Here is a 21,793-nt window from a genome sequence, read left to right as displayed (position 1 = left end):
AAAACAAACAACTTAACTACATAACATCTTTTATTGCAACTAAAATACAAAACTACATCCAATTCAACATACTATCACCATCTTTGGGAGATACAAATATTTACTGTAATTTGTTTGATATAAGTAGTATTCACTTGGATTCACCTTATTAATGAATTATATAAAACAAAACAAAACAAAAAAAAATCATCCGTAAAGCTTACTGACCAAGTTGTGGTGTGACATGAAATATTAGCATGCTGTACATTGTAAATATTAATAATTACAGTAAAACATACACAAATCCACTGCAGACAACTGCAAAACACTAGACTTACAGAATATTATTGGCCACAGTGTGATACTAGAGAAGCACTATACTTTGTTATTATAAATTACGGTTTTATGAAGCAAGCTTGCTCTCATTACAAAAGACTTGTTTTTATGCAAAGGCTCTGCTTGTACTGTAATGAGCATCTAAAAAGAGGAGAAAATGTATAATGCATCGTTTCCCCTTTTATCTGGAAGATGAGAGGAGAGCCAGTTTCTGTGGGACATCCAAGTGTTGGTCATAGATTTATGCATCTGTGTTTTTGGTCTGGTGCGGTAAATAAATGTGTGCTATATATGCTTTCATGTAACAAACAAAACTGACAAAAAAAAAAAAAAATGTTTTGAACGTTTGGACGGAGAGAGACCCTCAATAGTGAAAGAATAAAACTCCTCACAGTAGATAAATAAGCCTAATCAGTAAAAACAATGATTTAATTGATTCTCTGTTGACAAAATGCTTTTTCCTCTGCTCTCAGTAGTACAAGCACCAAAAGTGCCAAACCTACATTAAAATGCATAAGCTGGCTAACATAGGGGATAATGAGCGACATGGTTGTGTGAGATCAGAGCTATCCTGGCCGTGGCAACTCTGCAGCGATAAACGTCAGATGGTGTAAATGCGCTGGACAAAGATTGAGGTGGGGCAGTATCGTCCTCAGGATCTCTGGTTCTGATCCAGGGCGAGCCATATGGCTCAGCTTCACTTTAACAGCCATGGATTAAATGCTTTGTTTGCACGGACTGAAGCGGTGTTTCTCAGTGGTGGTCCTGGCAGGTTTCAGACGAGTCAAACGCCACTGATTCAAATGATTGAATTAGCTCCTCGACAGGTCACCTAGTTAATCAGAAACTTGTTAATGACCTGCTCATTAACAAGTTTGTGTTGAAGAAAGGAAATATTTAAAACACGCAATGCGCTTCTTGCTCCTCCGACCTTTTGTAAAATAAAACATATCTAACAATGAGAACAACACATGTTGTTACATACCCATCAGTTATTATGAAGAAAACCCTTGTCGGTTTATTATCCTAGCCTATTATTTGCTTTCGTGATCCTAAATGATTACTAGAGAAAAGTTGCTGCTGACAGTAGTCAGCGTGTACCTCACTGTGACCCCTATGACTGATGGAGACAGGCTTCAGTCCCCACAACCATCCCAGGATTAAGCAAACGGATGAATGCATTCATTTACTTTATTAAATTGAAGATTTTTAAGACTTTTTTCGAGGTCGTGACTTTATCAACAAGTATCTTTAGTGCATTATAGATAAAAGTTACAAATCCCTACAAAATTCATGTGGTATACATTTTAATTCATTTCATTCAGTAAATGCCTTTTGAATACATATTTAATAATTAACCCACAATCTGCTAAATAAAAGCTAAATTCTCCAATTTTTTAAAAATCTGCCTTTTGCTACCTCTATTGTAAACAGCTATGCATGAACTGGAAGCAATATTGCAATAAAAAATAAAATAATATCACTCAGACATTGGTGTCTTGTTGACCCATTCTTGCCACAGTTTCCCACTTTACTGCTGATGGGCTGAAGTCAAATATTAATTTGTTATGTGCTTTTATTCTGTAATTTGTAGGCATTGATCTTACACTTTCACACAATGATCACATCATTCAGTAAGAACGATTTTTAACTGTAAACTTACATTATATCAAATTCTTCAATAAAAATCAACTGTAAGTGTAAAAAATTGTTGGCCCCATGTTGACCAACGGATCAGCTATTAGAAATCTAGTTATGAAGCCCTAATAGAGGAGGACATAACAGGAATTGTGACTTTTGTATGTCAGATTATTAATCTGCCGTCACATTTCATCTGTGGGGACTTTGCCTCAGTGGAGTAATCTGCTGGGTAAAGTTCAATCACACATGCAGACACAATAGAGCGGAGGAGTCCTCCTGCAAGAGACACGATTGGTTAATTGTAATTTCTTGCTACTGTAATTATTCAACTGCGCTGTGATAATTACCAGATCACAGAATGAGAGCAGGATCTGTCAGGATACTGCAATTATTTTTTTAAATGTTGTATCTAGAGTATTATTACTACATTTTATTGGCTAAACAATTCAGTTTTAGTACTCTACCTGCTTATTTCTACTGTTTTCTCCAGTATGGAACCAGACTGAAATATCTCAATCAGATTTGAGTGGGTGGGTCTTTGTAAAACACATAAGCTTTCTTCAGGCTATAGCTGTGGCATGGGGTACCGCCGTCTGCCGATGAAGGCTTTTAATTGGAGGGGGTTCAGGGTTTCTAACATTTTCATTTTTCTCGTTTTAGATTGTTGATGAAAATATGTTTTCGTTGCCATCTAACAAAAGTTTCATCACACTGCTGTGACATTACAGAAGCCCGACACGTGTAAAGGTTATTTTCATTAGCAATCTGCCAAACGTACAGTTCTTATCAGGCCTGAATCGGTGATGCAACAGGCTTGCAAACACACTAACTAAAGATCTGACCAAACGGCATGCCAGTAAAGGCACAAAGAAGCAAGCTCTAAAGGATGGCATTGTCTTCACTCATTCTTCCAGTGTGTTTCCCTCCACCTCATTTTTATTGCAGGAGAGATGACTTTCCTTTACATTTTAATACCTAGACAGTAGTTTCAGTGAACTAAATTTACAGTAGACATTTTAAAGACAGATCACATTTTGCCACTTGCGCTGACAGGAATTGGAGGAAAGTGAATAAAATTGGATAAATCTCAAAAGTACAATGGAGAATGAAGAAAAGTTGCAAGAAAAAAGCTAAAAGGTCCACATGTGGACACAGCAAAATGTGCCAAACTCACTGATAAGTTTGCCATTGCCACCACAGGTTTGACAGCTCCCTATTTATTCCCTGTTTTGTTTCGTTTAGTTCCTATTTATTTATTATTTTTCATTACTCTTCGCTGCTTCAGCTTGTCTCATTTTGGATCCAGTCACATGCTAGCAAGTGCCCCTCTTAATGGTTCAAATTAAACAAAAGTGGTTTTTGATTGGCCCTGTCAAAATTTAGCCTTATAAAGACTGTTCAGGTTTGAAAAGCCTCTAATGTGGCTGCCAAGCCCTTCATACTTGGGAGTGGCTATGTATGCAGCGCTTGAAGGAAATTGTCATCAGTGACTTTACAGGCAGCTGGAAAGTTATGGATTCGACACGTAAGAATGAGCCACAACGTTTTATAAACTCTGCGATGCCGAGAGTTCTAGGGGAGTCAGCTGCACGTTGTCTGAAGAAAAAACAAACTACAAACCACAAAGAAGGCTACTTCCTGTCATCTTCTTTGAAGCTTTCACCAGTAGTAACATCCAGCTGTCGGTCACATGACTCGCTTAATGCGAAAAACCACCTCATCTTAGCATGACAACTTTTTGTCGAAAAGCATGAGTTTTTATTTATTTTTTTAATTGGCATGGTTCCATTAAGCAAATTTATTTTTGTAATTTCACTTTGCACGATTCTATTGCTAATGGAAACAGAGCTAGTGTCTACAAAGAGTTGTTGTGGATGGTGATGCTCTGGGCATGTGGATCATAGAAGACTGTGATGACAAGCTAACAGTTTAATGCCTGGATAGCAGCCATCAATGTTTAACAGACATCAATGCCTGGTATCCAGGCGGCATCGATGATATTTTTCTGTAACATGCTGGATGACACAATCAGTTGTTGGTAAAGCCGTGTTTCAACGCCTCTGGAATTTGGGATTGTATTTCAGGTATTATTTGGACATTTTGGCAGCTAATCAGTTGCTCTCGGTGGTAAAAAAAAAAAAAAAAAAAGGACTTTGTTACCACAGTTACAAATTATAACAACTGCCCAAAAGTAAAACATAAGAGCAGAAATCCTTTAAGCTGCAGTACATCCATAATCTGAGGAAATAATTGCCAAAGACAATGCCTCAACCAAAAAAAGATTAACAAAATCTCTAAAATGAACAAATCAGAATGAACATAAAGTAATTCAACATGCTGCCACCGTTAGCAGTGCAATTCTAGAGGGTTTTTTTCCCCACTCTATTTCTGTCTAATATTGTAATTTGTTTGATCTCAAGCATTTGGGTGTGAGAAAAAAAATCAACAGCTGTAAAGCTGTAGTCAGTCCTGTAAGCTGAAAAGCACAGTGTAATATTTATTTTCCTTTATATCCTTGAGTACACTCTCATGACCTCTCCCATCCTCTTCTCTCTTTAACAGCTGTGCATGCCTGCAGCCATCACTACACTGCAACTCTGCCCTGTCATCCATAAGTGCATAAGGACTCGCATCATGGAGGACACCGTTCATGCATGGAAATTCTGTTTAGAGGCACAATCTTTATTTCTTCGTGAATTCTTCAACCATTGAGAAAAATGTTACTTTTCAGTACCAAAATTTTACGGCAAAAGTTATTTTCTTTGTGAATGAAAATGCTTTCTAGTATGTGTGATGAGGACATTTGGATACATGTGTTTGTGATGAAGACAAAGGTCCAGGCCTTCGTAGGTTCTCAGATTCAATTAATTGTGACAGGTATGTGGCTAATTAGTGCAGCCTTGGGTCAGCTGTCCTCACCTTTCTCAAGCCTGCAGTGAAATTGGATTAATTTAACTCGCCTAAATACATGGTAAAATTCACACACAGGTAAACTTTTCAATAAGCCAGACATTTTTGGGGGGGCATTTTAAAGAAAAGCTAATTGTCTATATCTTTTCTAGAAACTTTCTTTTTGCTGAAAACTGTTTCACATTCCACATCACACATGCACACCTCTGGGACAGGATGGCGCTCCTGTTGGCTTAAAGGCTCGGTTTGCTTGTAGTCCAATTAGTTTGGCTGGTCTTTATGGCTTGCTAAGGTTCTTAAAAAAGACAATCTGTTTCGAAGAATCTCCTTAAGAGCAGATCAATCCTTAAAACAAGCAGCAGGCAGTCCCTCCTAAGCTTTTTTCTGACTCCATCTGTTTCCATCAGATTCCATCTTACGTTGATAGTCTCCAAAGTCCAACCACTGTCTCCTCCACTGAAAATCCTCTCCTTTGCTCTCCATAAATAATCCTAACTCCCACAGTTCAATATATCTAAAACATTAGTGATGCAACTGGCTTTAGAAACTGGCTGCTCTAGCCATTTCAGCAATTGGGGGGGGGATTACATATCAGCCAAACTACGGGAGAATAAACTAAGCCATCGTAAACTGTGCATATTCTACTTTGAATAAAAATGACAGTTTAGGAAAATTATGATAGCTCATTGATGACTATGTAATTCTTCCACAAGCTCCATTTGCACAACTCTTTTTATGTCTCTCTAATGTGAGAAAAAAAAAAGACAGCAAACAACACTAAGAAGGGCAATATGCTACATTCAATTTACTTTGGAAGTGAGAACTCAGAATGACCCGATCTGGTCAACGTAGTCGAAGTTGGATTTCCTGTCTGCTGATATTCAATTAGCCATTGTTCGTAGCACCTCTGACAATTATCTTTTTGAGTTGTACTTTCCACAACACCAATTTTAATTTCTTCAGTTTAACATTGCAGAAGTTACATGTACCACTGATCTTCGGCGCTCTCTTACATCTGTACCTTGTAAAATAAACATATTTCCACCACAGCTTACTATTGTTGATACAAGAAGCCGCCACATTAGACATTAAAGTCGGTGTTAGAAACTGATCCAACTTTCTGACTACAAAAGGAACGCACCATTAGGTCACAAGACCATTTGGAAACCTTTCTGAGGGTGGTATCATTTAGAAAAAGCATCTGCTGGTCTTTCCCTATCAGGGGAAAGTTTCACTCAATCAGACAATTTTAGCATGATTATGTCACTGACTGTTGCCACAAGTAAGAGATTTTGTGCTTCTGCCATTTTTGATCCATCAGTTGATTATTTAATGTGAAAATAATCAACTGACAGATATTTTACTGGAAGAGAAACACAATGGGCCCAGATGTAGCAATGGATGTTTGTAGAAAGGCAAAGTTGAAGGACTTTTGATATATTCTCAAATATTAGCCACACAAAGCTCCCTTTGCTGTCAAGCCACAAACAGACCAAGAGCTGCTGCTGACTATGGAGCTTCCTTTTTGGTCTCTAGCCATCTGTCAAACATTTTGGAGGATGATGATGTGGTCTCCAGACACAGATGACAGCAGTTCAGATGGTTCAGAGTAGCAAGTCACTGGAGGATGGCACACATACACACATCGGCAAAGAGTTTATGCATGGACAAACTCTACTGGCTCCAAACACAGTCTCAGTCAAACAGCATCAGGTTTTACTTGACAACAGAAATGCAGTGCAGTATGGTTGTCATTGCTTGATTTCTTTGTGCACCAATGGTAAACATGAGCCGTCTATCATCTGCTCGCATAACTTTAGAGCACATTTATTGCTACTGTCTGCAGACCATTTAAGAATACAACTTAGGAAACTATGAGTAGAGGATGTCAGCAAGGATGGAAACAACTAATCTGTTTCTTTGCATTATGCACTCTAAAATCCTCAGGTATTCTTTTTTTAAATAGAAAAATGTGCAGTTTTGGTCTCTTTAAGAAAGGATAAGCAAACTATTTAATCAGTGGAGTGAATTCAAAGAGATATTCCTGTATTCAAATTGAATATTTTTTGTCAAAAATTGTATGTCTGAAGAATAGATTTATTTTGAAATTAGCATAAAAGAAAATCTGACATAAGAATTCACTGAGATTTTTTCTGACTTACATCATTTAACATGAGGGAAGCAAAGATTACCTCAAGACAACAGCAGCTTGTTGTCTTTTTTCAGTGTGTTTTCATGTGTGGATATGTTTACGTTTGTCGGATGGGAAAGACATTTTCGGACACTATTAAAGACCTGATATAAATGTACGAGTTCTGCAGTATACAAAGCAGTGGGATCACTTTATCCAAAATTAGCACAGAGGTAATTGGAGCATGGGAGCAGACAATGTGCAGTTATGATTTTACTCATCATGACATAAGAGACTCTGCGGACCTCAATAAAGTGCTTAGTGTGAGTCTAGCAAAACTACAGCTGGTTTGCCCTGTGCAAACAGTAATAACAACAAGGAAAGCTGTCACATCCTTTTCGTTTGCTTGCTCACATGTTGGGCCCATATCTGTCATTGACAACATGGGAGGACAATATGTGCTGACCATATGTTTTTATGTGCTCTTTGTGATGTTTCATTTCTTTCTTTGGAATAAAACCAGAGTATACAAATTTGTTGAGTTTTCTTCTTTCCTTTTGATTGTGAATGTCTGGCATGTAGCCAAACTTGAGCTGACAAACAAACATTGACAGAAAAATACAAAAATGTACTATTTTCTGTATTTTCTTAATCTGAAATGCAGTGGGGGAAAAAAAAAACCACTGTTCAAAACTTTGTTTTTATTGTGACATTGCGTTATCTCTATAAGTTAGTGACTGAAATGTCCTTTAAAAATTTTCTCTTTATATATAAACCTGAACCAAACACAGATTCTTGGTAAATACCAGAAAATTCATTTACCAGAAAATGAGCTATCTTCACTTGTGTGTTCACATGCATGTCAAAAACATTTAATGAAAGGTTACTTTGTGCCAGTGAAAGCAGCTTACCAAACGCACACAAACACTATTGTTTTTATTTGGTAACACTGGCAGACTGCCTAGAGCTGTCTCTTTTATATGCTTATTTGGTGTATTGGTTCAAACTGGAAAAAACCTAGAATTTTTTTTAATTATCCACAACTGAAAACAACAATATTTTTTGTAATCTTAAAGAATGTAAATGGAAAAAGTTTTTGTCAGACTTAATTTTATGTGTTTCTGGTAGGCTATGACTGCAAATGTGACGCACAAGCAACAACGGCGACAGATGACAAAGCCGCTTCTCCTGGCCCACTGGGGGTTAATTATTTACTCAAAAAACAATCTGATGGGACTCTAGAAAAGAGTGTTGTTGTGTGTAGGTTGTGCCAAAAAGAGTTAACCTGTCACTGAAACTATTGAAGCCTAAAATACCATCTCAATGCAAGACACGTTGCAGCAGCACAGACTCGGTGCTAATATCAGCCTCCACTGTTCACATTCCTAAAGAAGCTACATGAGTGATCCGAGAGTCCTGAAACACCTGAAAGCTTTGCACCAGTCTGATGGTTAAATAAGCTAAATAACATATTTACATAAGTAATATATTTGTTGTACAGCTCATATGTCTATTTATTCAATAATTTAGCAGCAAAGACTTTTTGAATTTGAAACATTGTTTATTTTGTTGATACACAGTTTTCGATTTAAATGTGACTAATCATATTAAATTAATAATAAGCCCTGCAATTAACTCATGCACTATATATATATATATATATATATATATATATATATATATATATATATATATATATATATATATATATATATATATATATACACTGCTCAAAAAAATAAAGGGAACACTCAAATAACACATCCTAGATCTGAATGAAAGAAATATTCTCATTGAATACTTTGTTCTGTACAAAGTTCCATTTGCACAACAGCAGGTGAAATTGATTGTCAATCAGTGTTGCTTCCTAAGTGGACAGTTTAATTTCACAGAAGTTTGATTCACTTGGAGTTATATTGTGTTGTTTAAGTGTTCCCTTTATTTTTTTGAGCAATATATATATATATATCAGTTTATGTATATATCTCTGTACCTGTCAGGCTTTGGGTTGAAAATACGTGAAATGTCGCCTGGAGTGGCGGGCTTGAGGTTGTCGTGGTGGGGGGCAGGCGAGCGAACGACCGGATGGGGGTGGAGGGGACGACATAGACCAGGGGACAGACGGACGTAAGTCCGGGGACCGATAGACCAAGGGGGGATATTTCGGCACCTTCGTTCGTCACACTAAGAAACTCATCTACCAGCCATGTACCGCCATGATGCGCTCCGCCACCCGTTTGTTGAGACCGGGATGATATGAAATTAATTGTGCGGTTCGTCCGTAAAGCTACACTAACACTGTAACCATCAACTACTCAGCCGCCCGCCGTCTTCAGTCCATCCGCTCACCTGTATAAATAATCCCGCAGCGCTTTTCCCGCCGTTCGCTTTCAACCAGCAGCTCCCGGAAGAGGAAGGCTGCAGTAATCCAGGCATCGCGCCAGTCATTTTAATCATGTCTACTGGTCCCCAAAACGATGAAAACCCGGGCATTATCATCAATCGATAAAATCCCCACGGGCTGAACTAGAAAATTGGACGTTATGCCGCTAACATTTGCATTCGTCACCAACTCGGAGAAGGAAGTCAGAACTGCGCGTAACGCAAATAATGTTCCGGCCGGAACACGGTGGCTAAATAATAAAAACATAAATTAACCAAGCTTCGAGGCAGATAAATTTTCCTCGAGTAATTTTAATAATCGAGGTGCTCGAATCATTCGAGGAATCGTTTCAGTATATATGTATATTCAGCATATATATATATATATATATATATATATATATATATATATATATATATATACGTCTTTCCTATCCCCTTTGGTTCTGGAAACAAAAATCTCTCCTCTCCAGCTTGTGTCTGGGTGGAAATCAAAGGGCATTAAACATTGAATATGCTGTCAAGAAGCAGAAGTCTCTCCATGCTGCTGATGATCGGGAAAGTAGGGCAGTGAGGAAAGAGGTATAGATGGAGGAGAGAAAGCACAGGAGGAGGAGAAGGAGATGCAGAATGGACACAGATAGGCAAAGATAAAAAATAGAGTGGTATAGTGCAAACTAAGGCAGATACGCTGAGATGTAAAAGCTCATTAATTATCACTGCACTAGATTGTGTTGTGTGTGAGACAGTAAAAATGTGTACATGTCGCAGTTACTCAAACCGAACTTAGTGAATATGTTTGTAGGTTGTTATATTTATGAGGAACACATCATGGAGATAAATCTACAATTACTTCCAAACTACCTAGAATCATACTCTAATTCTTTGTATATCTGCTAATATTCACCAGAGATGTTTTATCTTCCTGGACTAATGCTATTTTTCATCTAAGCGATAGCATGCAAAAATTTATGACCACAGAAAGAGACTGAGTCAGCTGAAAGGTTTAAGTGGGGCTCCATCTCTGTCCTGTTACTATGCAGACTTGCGAGACGGAGCAGTCTCCTGCGCTGCCACTGGCCATCCTCTCACAGATCACATTCAAAGTCAAATTTGCTTAAATGGCGTGCTGGGAACAAACCAGTGTTGCCGGAGCAGTATAACATATTTGCTAAAGACGAATATGTCCACATCAAAAGTCCTCTTCCACCTTGTGTGATAGGGGTTGTGTGTGTCCAGAGCCTGGAAAGTGTATGCAGTGGATTTCCACTGGTTTATCCCCTGAAATTATAAAATTACCTCAGATTTCTATATTCCATGTCTGACTACTGAACATGAACAACCTACTGGATTTTATTACCCTGACTGCCAATAAAACTACTAAATATATTTATATTGCTAAATATAAAACTGTAGCAGCTTTTTTTGTATTTGAAGCACTTTGTTTATCAATATTACACATACTTTTTGATGAATAATATTGGAATTCATGCATATTGAGTTGCTGTCACCCATTGTATGTTGCTGCTTGATGTGAGTCATACATGCAAAGAATGAGAATGGTGTTGCTGCTGCTGTTCCCTCCTCTAACCCTGCACTGTATATCTGGACTGTATGAAGTCCAGATATGCAATAATTTAAGATTTATGTTAGAATTTTGTTACAAAGCCTATATTTGATACTGTCATGTCATTATGAAATATGTCAGAATACGTGTATATAATTTATTTTAAAAATCCCACAATGGCATTTACTACACCACACAAATTTGTCTGAATAAATACAAAATGAACATTTTGCACAATATGCAGGTAGTCTAATGGAGCTATAAACAACAAATGCTGTGGGCTAGACACGTCTTTGGTAAGGGTTAGAAGGATTCTTCCAGCCTTACTTTCTAATCTTTACACCAAATCAAACAGTTCCAACATTGCAAAATCAACTCAAATCCCCTAAGGTTTCACAAAAGCAGAAATTAACAGTCTCTACGAGGAAACAGACTTTATTTTTTACTTTCCTCAAATTTCAAGCAGCATAATTTTGTCTAGACATGTATGTTCATGTAATATCACCTTGAACCAAAAACAAATCTATTTATTTATTTTTTGCTACATCTATATGAAAACCCCTTGAACATTTTAAGAGCAGCAACATCCTTTTATTCTACATTAAAGAAATAATAGAAGATTCTAGAGCCATAAAACCTATAAATACTGACACCAGACACATCATAACAGGCCAAAGCAGATAGCAAGTCTAATGGCAACAATTGTCTGCAAAAATGCCCTTTGTAGCCCCATCTTTCTTAAAAACAGAGTGTGAATACCATATTTGGTTGATGAGCTGTAATTTGGATCTGTAATATCTGATGCATTGAAGTTACACGTGGGACTGAATGGAAATGTCATTTTTAGGAAGCATAGCTCCCTATTGGCAACAGAAAAAGCAATACTTTTGCTACAAATCTCAACAATATTGTGTTGTATTGAAGTAAACAGGTGAGGAGTGCAGATTTCTTTTCAGCAACTAAAACAGTTTCTCTGTTGGAAACACTTAATTCCAGGAATATCAAACTACAGAAACCTTGGAGTTAAGGTAGGGACTCTGAACTAACCTGAAAGAGGAGGACATAATGTTTTGGTTTATGGTAGTGAGAAATAGCTTGAGCAGAGAGTAAACAGCCAGGCCACCAACTTAACAGGAGTTGTTGTTTTTGAGCATAAAGTTAATCAGGTAAGAAATGTCTTTCTTTTAAAGTAGCTTGATATCATGGTGCTATTATGCTATATTATGGGAATACATTTCATTGGTAGGAACTTAACTGAAAAGTGGCTGCACATTAGGGTAGCAATGCTCGTTGCAACTAGAGAAAAAAATGAATGCGACCATCTGAATGCTGCCTGAGACAGATAAAAAACTATATGAAGCTTTTAAATCCATCCACAAAGTGCCTGAATGTTAGGTGGTAAACTATTGCTCTCATAAAACATTTTCCTTGACTTCCTCCTACTCATAGGATACTCTTCCAAAACTCAAATTTGTGTTTTCAGCTGTCTTTTCTCTTTTTCTTCTTTCACAGTACTTTACATATTTTTATTTATTTATTTTGAAGTGAGGTGTTAATATATCTAAAGGGAGCTACAAGCCTGAAAGTAAAAGTTAGAAAAATTAGAACGTGTGCCCTTTAAGGCCTAAGCTCTAGGTCTTATGTGTCTTCATCGACCTCAGAACCCAAACATAACCAAGATGTGAGCATGAGAACTAAAAATGTAACTTCTATTAGCACTTGTGTCTTTAAGTACACAGCTGGATTAATAACCCAGAGAATATGAAAAACATATTTGCATTATGAAGCAAATAGTCAAAACTTGCTAATCCATTGACAAACCAATGTTAATAGAAGACAGACAGCCACTAGTGCAGACTGTTTTGTTCCACACAACACATTTTCCCATGAATGTGACAGACAAACAGTTTGAGCGCCATCTGAACACAGCCTGCTGCCTTGTGGGGGATTAATCCAAGTTAGGACCATATTGACTGCCTTGAATCTTGATACTCTTCACAATCAGGTGGGGAAACTTTACTGCCACTGACACTGAATTTCAATTTTATATTGAGTCTTACATGGCTGTGGATGCATAAAAGCGTATAAAAATCAATGTAATGCCTCGATTAAAGCAGTCTGGTAGAGTTCCAGTAAGTGGAACTAAATATTTACAAACAACTTACATGAACTCATGCTGCTACTATGAAAGAGGATTTTTTTTTTCCCTTCAAAATGTTTTGAAATACAGGGAATTTGACTAGCAACATAAGTTGAAGTTGCAAACCTTACATTTAGTGTTACAGACCAACTCAGTTGAAACTCTTTGGGAAACTTCAAACCATTTCTTATCTATGCTAAATCCCAAATCGATATCTACACTTTTGCAAAGTATGTTAAAAAAAATAACAAAATAAAATTACCTTCACTACTTGCTCGGTAAAAATATTCTTTCAAGACAAAATAGAATAACCCCAACATGTCTATTTTCTAAGTGGAACTTCCTGTTCTTAATTTGTGTAAGTTATGTTTAACTGAGAAGATGGGTGGATATTTGATGATTCTCCTTCTAATAATCCAATAAATGACAAATAAAAAGACATATAAAACTCCTTGTTAAAAATGTATCTGGGAAATCATATGAACATTTGTGAACTAACTTGAATTTTATTCATGCTATCGTTGTCACTGTACACAAAATGTACACAATGTGATGAACTGCTTGAATGCCAATAAATGTTTGTCAATTATTAAGACACTACAATTCAGGCTCTGTATTCCTGTTATGGATTTGGTGAAACTAGTAAATAAAGAATAAAAAAGTTTCAGAAGGTAAAGTTGGCCAAGTAATTTAGAAATTACAAGCAAGTTGTTTTGTTGCCAAAAACAGCAGTAATTTTTTAAAAATAGACCTCATTGTATCTTTCCTAGCCGCTGAATGGACAACTCATTGTTTTTTTTTATTAACCCAAAGCAGAAAGGAATTAATGTTCTCTTATTTTTTGATGATTGAAAATCACATAATTTGTATGCCATTCAACTGTCAAATTGTCTCATATTCTCATATTGAATTTGCAGCTGTAATTGCTCTAATGTTAACAAAATTTGAACTGATTCTGCGAGCTGGAATGGGAGAAACACTGTACACCTGGTCTGGACTGTTTGTCTATATGACTCTCTTGGATTAGGTCATTCATACAGCTTCCACTGCCGTTACGTGTTCAACCTTCACCGCATGCTTTCTCATGATGAGGGATTGCTGCAAATTTAGGTACAACTGAACTGATCATATGACTGGATTTTTCTTTTGAATGAAGTGGATTCATTTGAAATGAATTTTGAATTGAACCTGCCTTTCTTCAAGTTGATTTTTTTTTTTAAATATAAAATTATTATCAGCAGATATAGCACAGAAATGAGATTTTCGTGCATTCAAGATTCAGAAAACTGGGGCAGTAGAAAGCAGCTGCTTCGTGACAGCTGCACTATGTGGCTTGACTAACTGAACAATCTACTCCACAAATCAATATTATGGGACTTTCTAAAATCAACAAGTGTAGACAGACATTTGTTTGAGTTGCTGATAAGAGAGAAGATCGCTGTGCTGTAGAGATCTTAAAAGTATTGCAGGAAATATATATAAAGTCTAGCAATTTATTTGCATGTGAGCGTGAGTTCCCTTCACCACCACAGCCCCATCCATCCAGATCTGAAGCAAAGTCTCAACGGAGCAAACACTGATGAAGACATGGCTGCCTCACTGCCACATATGCCCCTGTGTGACGGCTTCACATCTGAAGGAGGGCTGCTCATAAGTCTACAGTCGCTCTTGGCCCACAATGCTCAGTTTTGCCCCAGATTATGATGTGCTACAGCAGAGGAGGAAACTGGTGCACAGGATTGGACACTGATCGTCTACAATCTACACGAGAAAGGCTGGAGGGACTGCAGAGAACATAAATAATACGTAGCTGGGGTACAGAACGCGCTGTTACAATGCATTGCAATGAGTCTCTCACCGCTGCCAATCCCGCTTTTTTTCCCTTTTTATTTTTATTTTATAGGTCCACGGCTGCAAATATCTACTGTTGTTAGGCTATTTGTGGCGATCTGGTAGTGATAAGTTTGTATACCCAGCAACATGTATTTGGGTTCGTTACCGATGGTGTGTCGGTGCCGCTGCATGTGGGAAGGGTGGGTTTGGCGCACGGGGAGACGCCTGAGAAAATCTCTTTCCTCGCTCACACACAATCACATACCGTAGACAAAACACACGCAGAGGCACGCGCGCGCGCACACACACACACACACACACACAACATTTGCTCATCATTTTTGTTTTTTGTTTGTTAAAAAGACAACTGATCCGTAAAACTTCACATATTCACTCCACGCCGGGGCCTTCGAGCGGCGGAGAGCGGCGCCAGAACATGCTTCAGGTGTGCGCTACCCGCAGTGATGGTGAGCCAATGCAGCGGCAACACACGCCCCTCCGCTCCGTTCGCGCTGCCAGCCTCAGAGAGCGCACACACACATACACGCACACGCACACACACACAGCGAGAGAGAGAGAGAGAGAGACTCCCCACTGATCGTCGACGGCTAACACACACAAGCACACACGAGTCTGAACCGCCAAATGAATGAGCAGTCAACCCATCCTGCGCAATGAAAATGCTTATCTATGTTACTTTATGGTGGGATGCGAACAGCAGCCGTGTGACACATTTTAATTTGGGGGGAGGAGGTGGGGGAGGAATGCATGGCCGCGTATGCGTGCGTGCAGTTGGGTAAAAAAAAAATAAAAAAAAAAAATAAAATATATATATATATATATATATATATATATATATATATAGAGGTGGGCGCCCTTCGTGGCATGAAGGGACGCATGTGATGTGAATGAATAAAATTATGACATAAAGAAGATTAAACATTTTTTGTTGTTCTTTTATGGATGGAGGACGCGGCTACAGACTTCTTGTGGTGGTCTACTTACGCACTGCCTCCTTTTTGGGGTCCAGGGCATTGGCAGTCTGCTGGATCTGGCCTATTTTGTTCTGAAGGACCCAGACACGCTGGTTGGTGCTCATGATGTCGTTCTCTAGCTCCTGAAATAAGGAGCACGCATGCCGTGCCAGGTCGGACAGCTGTCGCAAGGTCCGCGAGAGAACCACATGACTGATGGCACACAGGTCCTCGAAAAGCAGACCTTCATCGTTGGGGATCTGGTGTCTGCACAGAAGCTGCGGCTCCACAATCCTTTTGGCGAATGGCATTTTGTTCGCCAAAAATAACAGAGACTGCGAGCCAAGTGTATATCCCCACTGCCTAGAAGAAAAAGGTAAAAACGGGGTAGAGACAACATCCAAATATATAAAATCCACTAGAAGCCCGATGAGGTTCAGGCCGACGGCGCGTTATCCCCGGGCGTCAATCCAAAGTTCCCAGGATCTCCTTGAGATCCTCCATCCTGCTGCTCGTTTCTGGGGATCACTCACACTCCCGCTCACACACATGCATGCACACCCCCACACATGCAGGACACAGCGCAGCCCAGGTCAGTGGTGTGAGGATGCGTGTTGAGTCTGCGATCATGGGTTGCCTCCGTGCCGCGTCAATTCAGCCAGAGCGCAAAGGAGGAGACGCTGAGGCATTTCAAAATAAGACTCACGGTCGGGTGGAGAAAAGGAGAAATGTGGCTGCAAAAAAAAAAAAAAAAATTTTAAATTGTACAATATAAAACATCCGCATGAGTAGCATTTCTAACGTGATTATATTGTGCCAAGCAATTATTTTATTTCGGTCATTCTGTAAACGTGTAACCTTTATTTTTTAGGCTCCTTTCTTCCTTTCCGATGACGTTCTGGTTATTTTTCAGGTTATTGACGCAGCTTGTATCCGTGGCCTGAAGAGCGTTCAGACAGTGAAGATGAGAGTTGACTGAGGTAAAACACGGAGGTGTGGATATCTGTGGACAGGGAACGGTCACAGGGCTTCATCCCTACAAGCACACTGTGATACAAATACCTCTGATCAGGAAGAATACCTGCTGATTTGGACTTTTATTATTTAAAAAAAAAACAGAAAGAAAAATCCTCAGTAAGATTAATAAATTGATTGTCAAAACTGACTTTTAGCTTTTTTTTTTTTTTTTTTTTTTTAAAAGATTTTTCTTGACGTTAGGAAATTAGACTGGATATGAATCAATTCCACCAGAACAATACACTCACCGGCCACTTTATTAGGCATAGCTGTCAATTCTATTGACATAAGCACAAACAACAAGTCAGTCTATCACTAGACGCAATCTAGACATGGTAAAGATGACATGCAGTGTTCAAACTAAGCCTCAGCATTGCAATTAAATGACTTTAAGCATGGCATGGCTGATCTACTGGGACATTCAGCCTCAACCTCTCTCTTTCTCTCTTTTTGTTTCTCTCTCTCAAATGTACAGAGTGGTCTGAAAAAGAGAACTCAAGGAGCAAAACCTTTAAGATATTTTGCTGATGCTAGAGTTCAGGTGATAATCATTTGAGAGGAGAGAAAGGCAACACTAGCCCAGATGTCTGCTTGTTAAAACCAAAGTGAGTAATGCCACACTTGATGACCACGCCATGGCAACGCTATGAACAAAAAAACTGAAGCCATTCCTGCAGGCTGACTGAAACTGGATGACAACAGAGGGGGGAATTGTCGGGTGGTGTTGAGCTACAACCTATTATCACTCATTTGATTGTGGTATGATGAACCAGGGACGCACTTAGAAGATCCAGGGCCCTCAATTACTGTAGTGCAGTGCTTCTCAATTCCGGTCCTCAGGCCTCCCTGCTCTGCATGTTTTAGATGTGCCTCTATTCCAGAACAGCTGATTCAAATGATTGCATGACCATCAAGTGCTGCAGAAACCTGTTGATCACCCATAGATTCAATCCAGGTGTGTAGCAGAAGGGAAACACCTAAAACATGCAGGGCAGGGAGGCCTGAGGACCGGAATTGAGAAATGCTGCAGTGTAGTTTGAGACCGCTGATGGAGCGGTCTCACATAGAACATAGCCAGCACTTGTTGAAAATTCCTGCTCGGCTCCTTGGCTGCTATCCTGAACAGTTTCTGTCTTGTGTTTTCAAAGCTTCTAGGAACATCTAGTTTCTGTAACGTTACTGTTTTCTCACTTCTGCTCCAGTTATTGATGACCATCTTTAGGTATAAATAAGCCTATGGAGGTCATTGTCTAATAACATCACTTTGATTCTTCTCTGCAAAATGTGACTTTACTGAACGATGCAAATACACAGTGACATACAACAGATAAAACATTGTTCTAAAATAACACAACGGAAAGCATGTCAGTTTCTCTTATCAGCAGCAAACAAGAGCAGAAAAGTTCACATGCTGCCAGAAAAGTTCACATGCAGCTTGCTGTCATTGCTGAGTTTTTTTTCTGCTGAATGGGGTTTTCCAGGATACTAAGCCTGGTCATTGTCTGATTCATTTGCACTGATTAGCCTATAGCCTCTGGGCTCAGGCTGTATATAGACATGTCTGCAGTGAACTTGCAGTTACAGCAAATTTGAGACACTGCAGACCGACAGGAACTTGTCATTTACCTAACTGTTCTCTGGCTGAAAAGCAAATGTTCAGCTACAAATCATTCAGATGTATCTGGAAAAAATGAAAAAAAGTACCTGGAGGAATCCTTAGAACCCCTACATTAGTTCAGCAATCCATCACAACTGCTTGGCATGGAGATTTGCTTAGTTAAGTAAAGATGTTTGATCTATTAATGTTAAGAGACTCTTCCCTTAGGTGGCTGTGTGATTATTTTTATTACTTGAAAAAAAAAAACTACTTTAAACCACATTTTATGTAGTAGAAAATGGAATGGTTGTTCTTTTATTTATATATGATGCTGTAAGTTTATTCTTTGGCAGAATTACATTTCATATTTTTATATACTACTACTACTACTACTACTACTACTACAACTAATAATAATAGTAATAATAATAAGCTAGTACTTTAAAGTCATGTTAATTTATGGTGTTGTACGGTGTAGTTGCTATACATATAATAAATGTAAGATTATATATGCATAAGGAGTGGGGATATTGATAAGTTTATACTTCCAGCCACTCCCTTGAAAATGTAAAACAAAAGTTTTGCCATCATGGTTTATGCTTTAAGTTTTTGGGTTTTTTTTAAACATATGAAAACATTTTCTTTTGTAATGTAATTTTATTTTCTCTATGCGTCAAGTGGCAACAGGTGTTCTAACTATCCATTACTGTGCTACCCATCCATCCGTCCTACCTTGTGGTAATGCGCATGGGCACATCGATGCTACGTCACATACTGCTTACTCAGCAGATTTCTTATCGATACATCCTACCTGAGCACTAGCACCGACAGATAGACATAGCTATCTATCCGTGCTACGGTAGGAAAATCTGACGAGAAGCAGCTTTGCGCATGCGTGATTCATTTCCAATGTGGACACAGAATGGGGTTCAGTTCAGTTCAGTTCAAGTCAAATTTATTTAATTAAGGACAGCACATTAAACAATGCTTCATGTACGAAAAAAACAGAGACACTGTTGTTTTGTGCACAGGTTTTCTAACCTGTGCACAAAATTCAGTTTTTGGTTGTATTTTTAATATCAAAAGTTATAAAATCCTGTCATGTACTCAGACACCTACCTTGAATTTCTGCTATAAACAAGAAATGTATATCATAATGTATATCAGAGAAAGCTAATTCTCCATAACAATGTAGGTCAGTATAAATCACTCTTCACGTATTTGTTTTTATTTTAGCCAGTTTTTCGTCTGGGAATCGAAAACTCTAAGATCAGTTTCCATTTGTATTCTTGAAGGTGGGGTCTCTGTGTGCAGGTGACGTTGAATCAGGTTACTGTGGGACTGACCACCTGTCTGAGCTCGGGGAAGTGGGAGGGGCTCACGACAGCGTGGGAATCCTGGCTCTTTTTAGAGAACCGGCTCTTTAGGCTCGGATCACTAAAAAGAGTCGGCTCATTCGGCTCCAAAGCGGCCCTTCAGGTTTTTTGTTTTGGTTCCTTAATTTGTTATCCAACAGAAAAACGTTGCAAAATGTATGAGAGCTCGTAGTTCGAAATGACTTTATTCAACAGCTCTTCTTCTGGGTCAGTGTAAAGTGAAATATGCATTTTGAGTTTTAAAATAACATATGAATTTGTTATTTGGCTTTTGATGTTCATTTACAGATGAACATTTACAGATTTACCTGTGGAAAATTGATGGAATAGGAGCTTTTAATTCAGAAATCTTCCTATTTTGTCTGAAACTTGTGTTTGTATTGAACCAGCAGTCAGAAAACATGCTTCTTTTACATGACAGTTTACTGCTCTAACGTAATGGGTTTTAAATGTTTTCTTCTCTAAAAAACACACCAGCAATAAATCTCAGGCTCTGAAAGGAGTGAAGGGATTATTTAAATCCACAAGGGGGCGTCCTGAACTGTCTTACACTAACGACTGAGCATGAACGAGAATTAATGAAAGAGAAAACATAACAACCGGTCAACTGAACCAGGAGAACTTTCCATGTTTGTGGAAATGAAAAGGAGAGGGAGAAAGATTAGGCGATGGCAGCATCATGTCAGTCAAATGTTCCTTTTCCAGTAAACAACCACAGCTAGTCAACGCCAGACCAGGTGTAGCTTCTGTGGAGAGAAAAATAACTGAGAAAACAAAAAACTTAAACTTTTTCGTTAGAAAAGGTTTAGTTTCTATCTAAACTAATTAGGCAATTAGTTTAGTTAGAAACACCAGAGCGCCACCTTCTGGCCTCTCTCCAGATCAGTTCAGTTCAGATAAGGGAACTGTTCCTGGCTTTGTTTTTTCCCCTCCGTGGGCTGCCACCTTATCGTGGTGGAGGGGTTTGAGTGTCCCAGTGATCCTACGGCTGTTGGAGGCTTCATGGCTCTATTTGGGTCGGGTCTGCTGGGGCAAACGGGTCCTAGGTGAGGGATAGAACCAAGAGCAGCCCAAAGATCGCTTAGAAATATAAACACAGAATGTTCCTATTTAGAGATTGCGATATAGACAGGGTTCCTGCTTACAACCAGAGCTATAGACAGAAGTCAGACTTTCTCCCAGTGTTTTATCAGCCTGGCGGGCCACCAGGGTTTATTTCCCCCCACCAGGCTTTATGTTTCCCTCACCAGGTTATGGGTTGTTAATTTAAAAGGGGATTTTTTTTTTCTCCACCAGTGAAAAAGACAGTGTAAAGACAGATTAACATAAAGGTTTATGGTTGAGACATTGAACTGACTGGGGAGTTCTGAGTTTTGATGCCTGATCCTGCAACTCAGAGTTTCTGTAACTTGACATTTTTTAACCCAAACACGCAGCAGACCGCTGATGGACGACTCCAGCAGCTCTTCCACCGGGCTCAGCAGGTTTTCTGGAGAAAACCCTGAAAGCTTTCACAGGTGATTGTTCTCCATTTTGACTTGAAACTTTCTCAGCAATCTTTCTTAAGGAATGCTGCAGGTATTCTGCTGTTTATTTAAGTGATATTTAATAATGAGTTTTTGAAAAGTGATTTCATTCTTGAGTCGCTAAAGGGTTTGACTTGGAACCTGCACCTGTCCTGTTGTCACCTTCCCAACTTCAGTTTCCATTTACATGATTTGTAAATGCTCTGTTTTTACCAAAAACTGGATGAACAAAGTCATCAATCTGGTGTTTTGTAAACAAATTTGTTCTTTTAAAAAAAGGTTTAGCTGAGACCAGAGACTTCATAATTCCTTTTATTTTATAGTTTCTGTTTATTTATTTAGGATATTTTAAATGTCTTCCACTTGCAGTGGAAGACATTTAGA

General features: G+C 38.6%; 1 protein-coding gene across 3 annotated transcripts in view; it reads right to left on the bottom strand.

Annotated features, from left to right (window-relative positions):
* LOC102218957 (Nance-Horan syndrome protein-like) overlaps nucleotides 1-16,531 on the bottom strand; it is a 47,443-nt gene extending 30,912 nt beyond the window's left edge. For all 3 annotated transcript variants that reach the window (XM_014469018.2, XM_023333028.1, XM_023333029.1), the window contains exon 1: nucleotides 15,925-16,531. In XM_014469018.2, the coding sequence (XP_014324504.1) occupies nucleotides 15,925-16,204 (280 nt within the window). In that variant the 5' untranslated portion in view covers nucleotides 16,205-16,531. The remainder of the gene's footprint in view (nucleotides 1-15,924) is intronic.
* Nucleotides 16,532-21,793: the final 5,262 nt, after the last annotated feature.

This window comes from Xiphophorus maculatus, chromosome 4 (genome assembly GCF_002775205.1).
Source record: "Xiphophorus maculatus strain JP 163 A chromosome 4, X_maculatus-5.0-male, whole genome shotgun sequence".
NCBI classification, from domain to species: domain Eukaryota; kingdom Metazoa; phylum Chordata; class Actinopteri; order Cyprinodontiformes; family Poeciliidae; genus Xiphophorus; species Xiphophorus maculatus.
The sequence above is the reverse complement of the archived record's forward strand: the minus strand, read 5'-3'. Positions and strand labels throughout refer to the sequence as shown.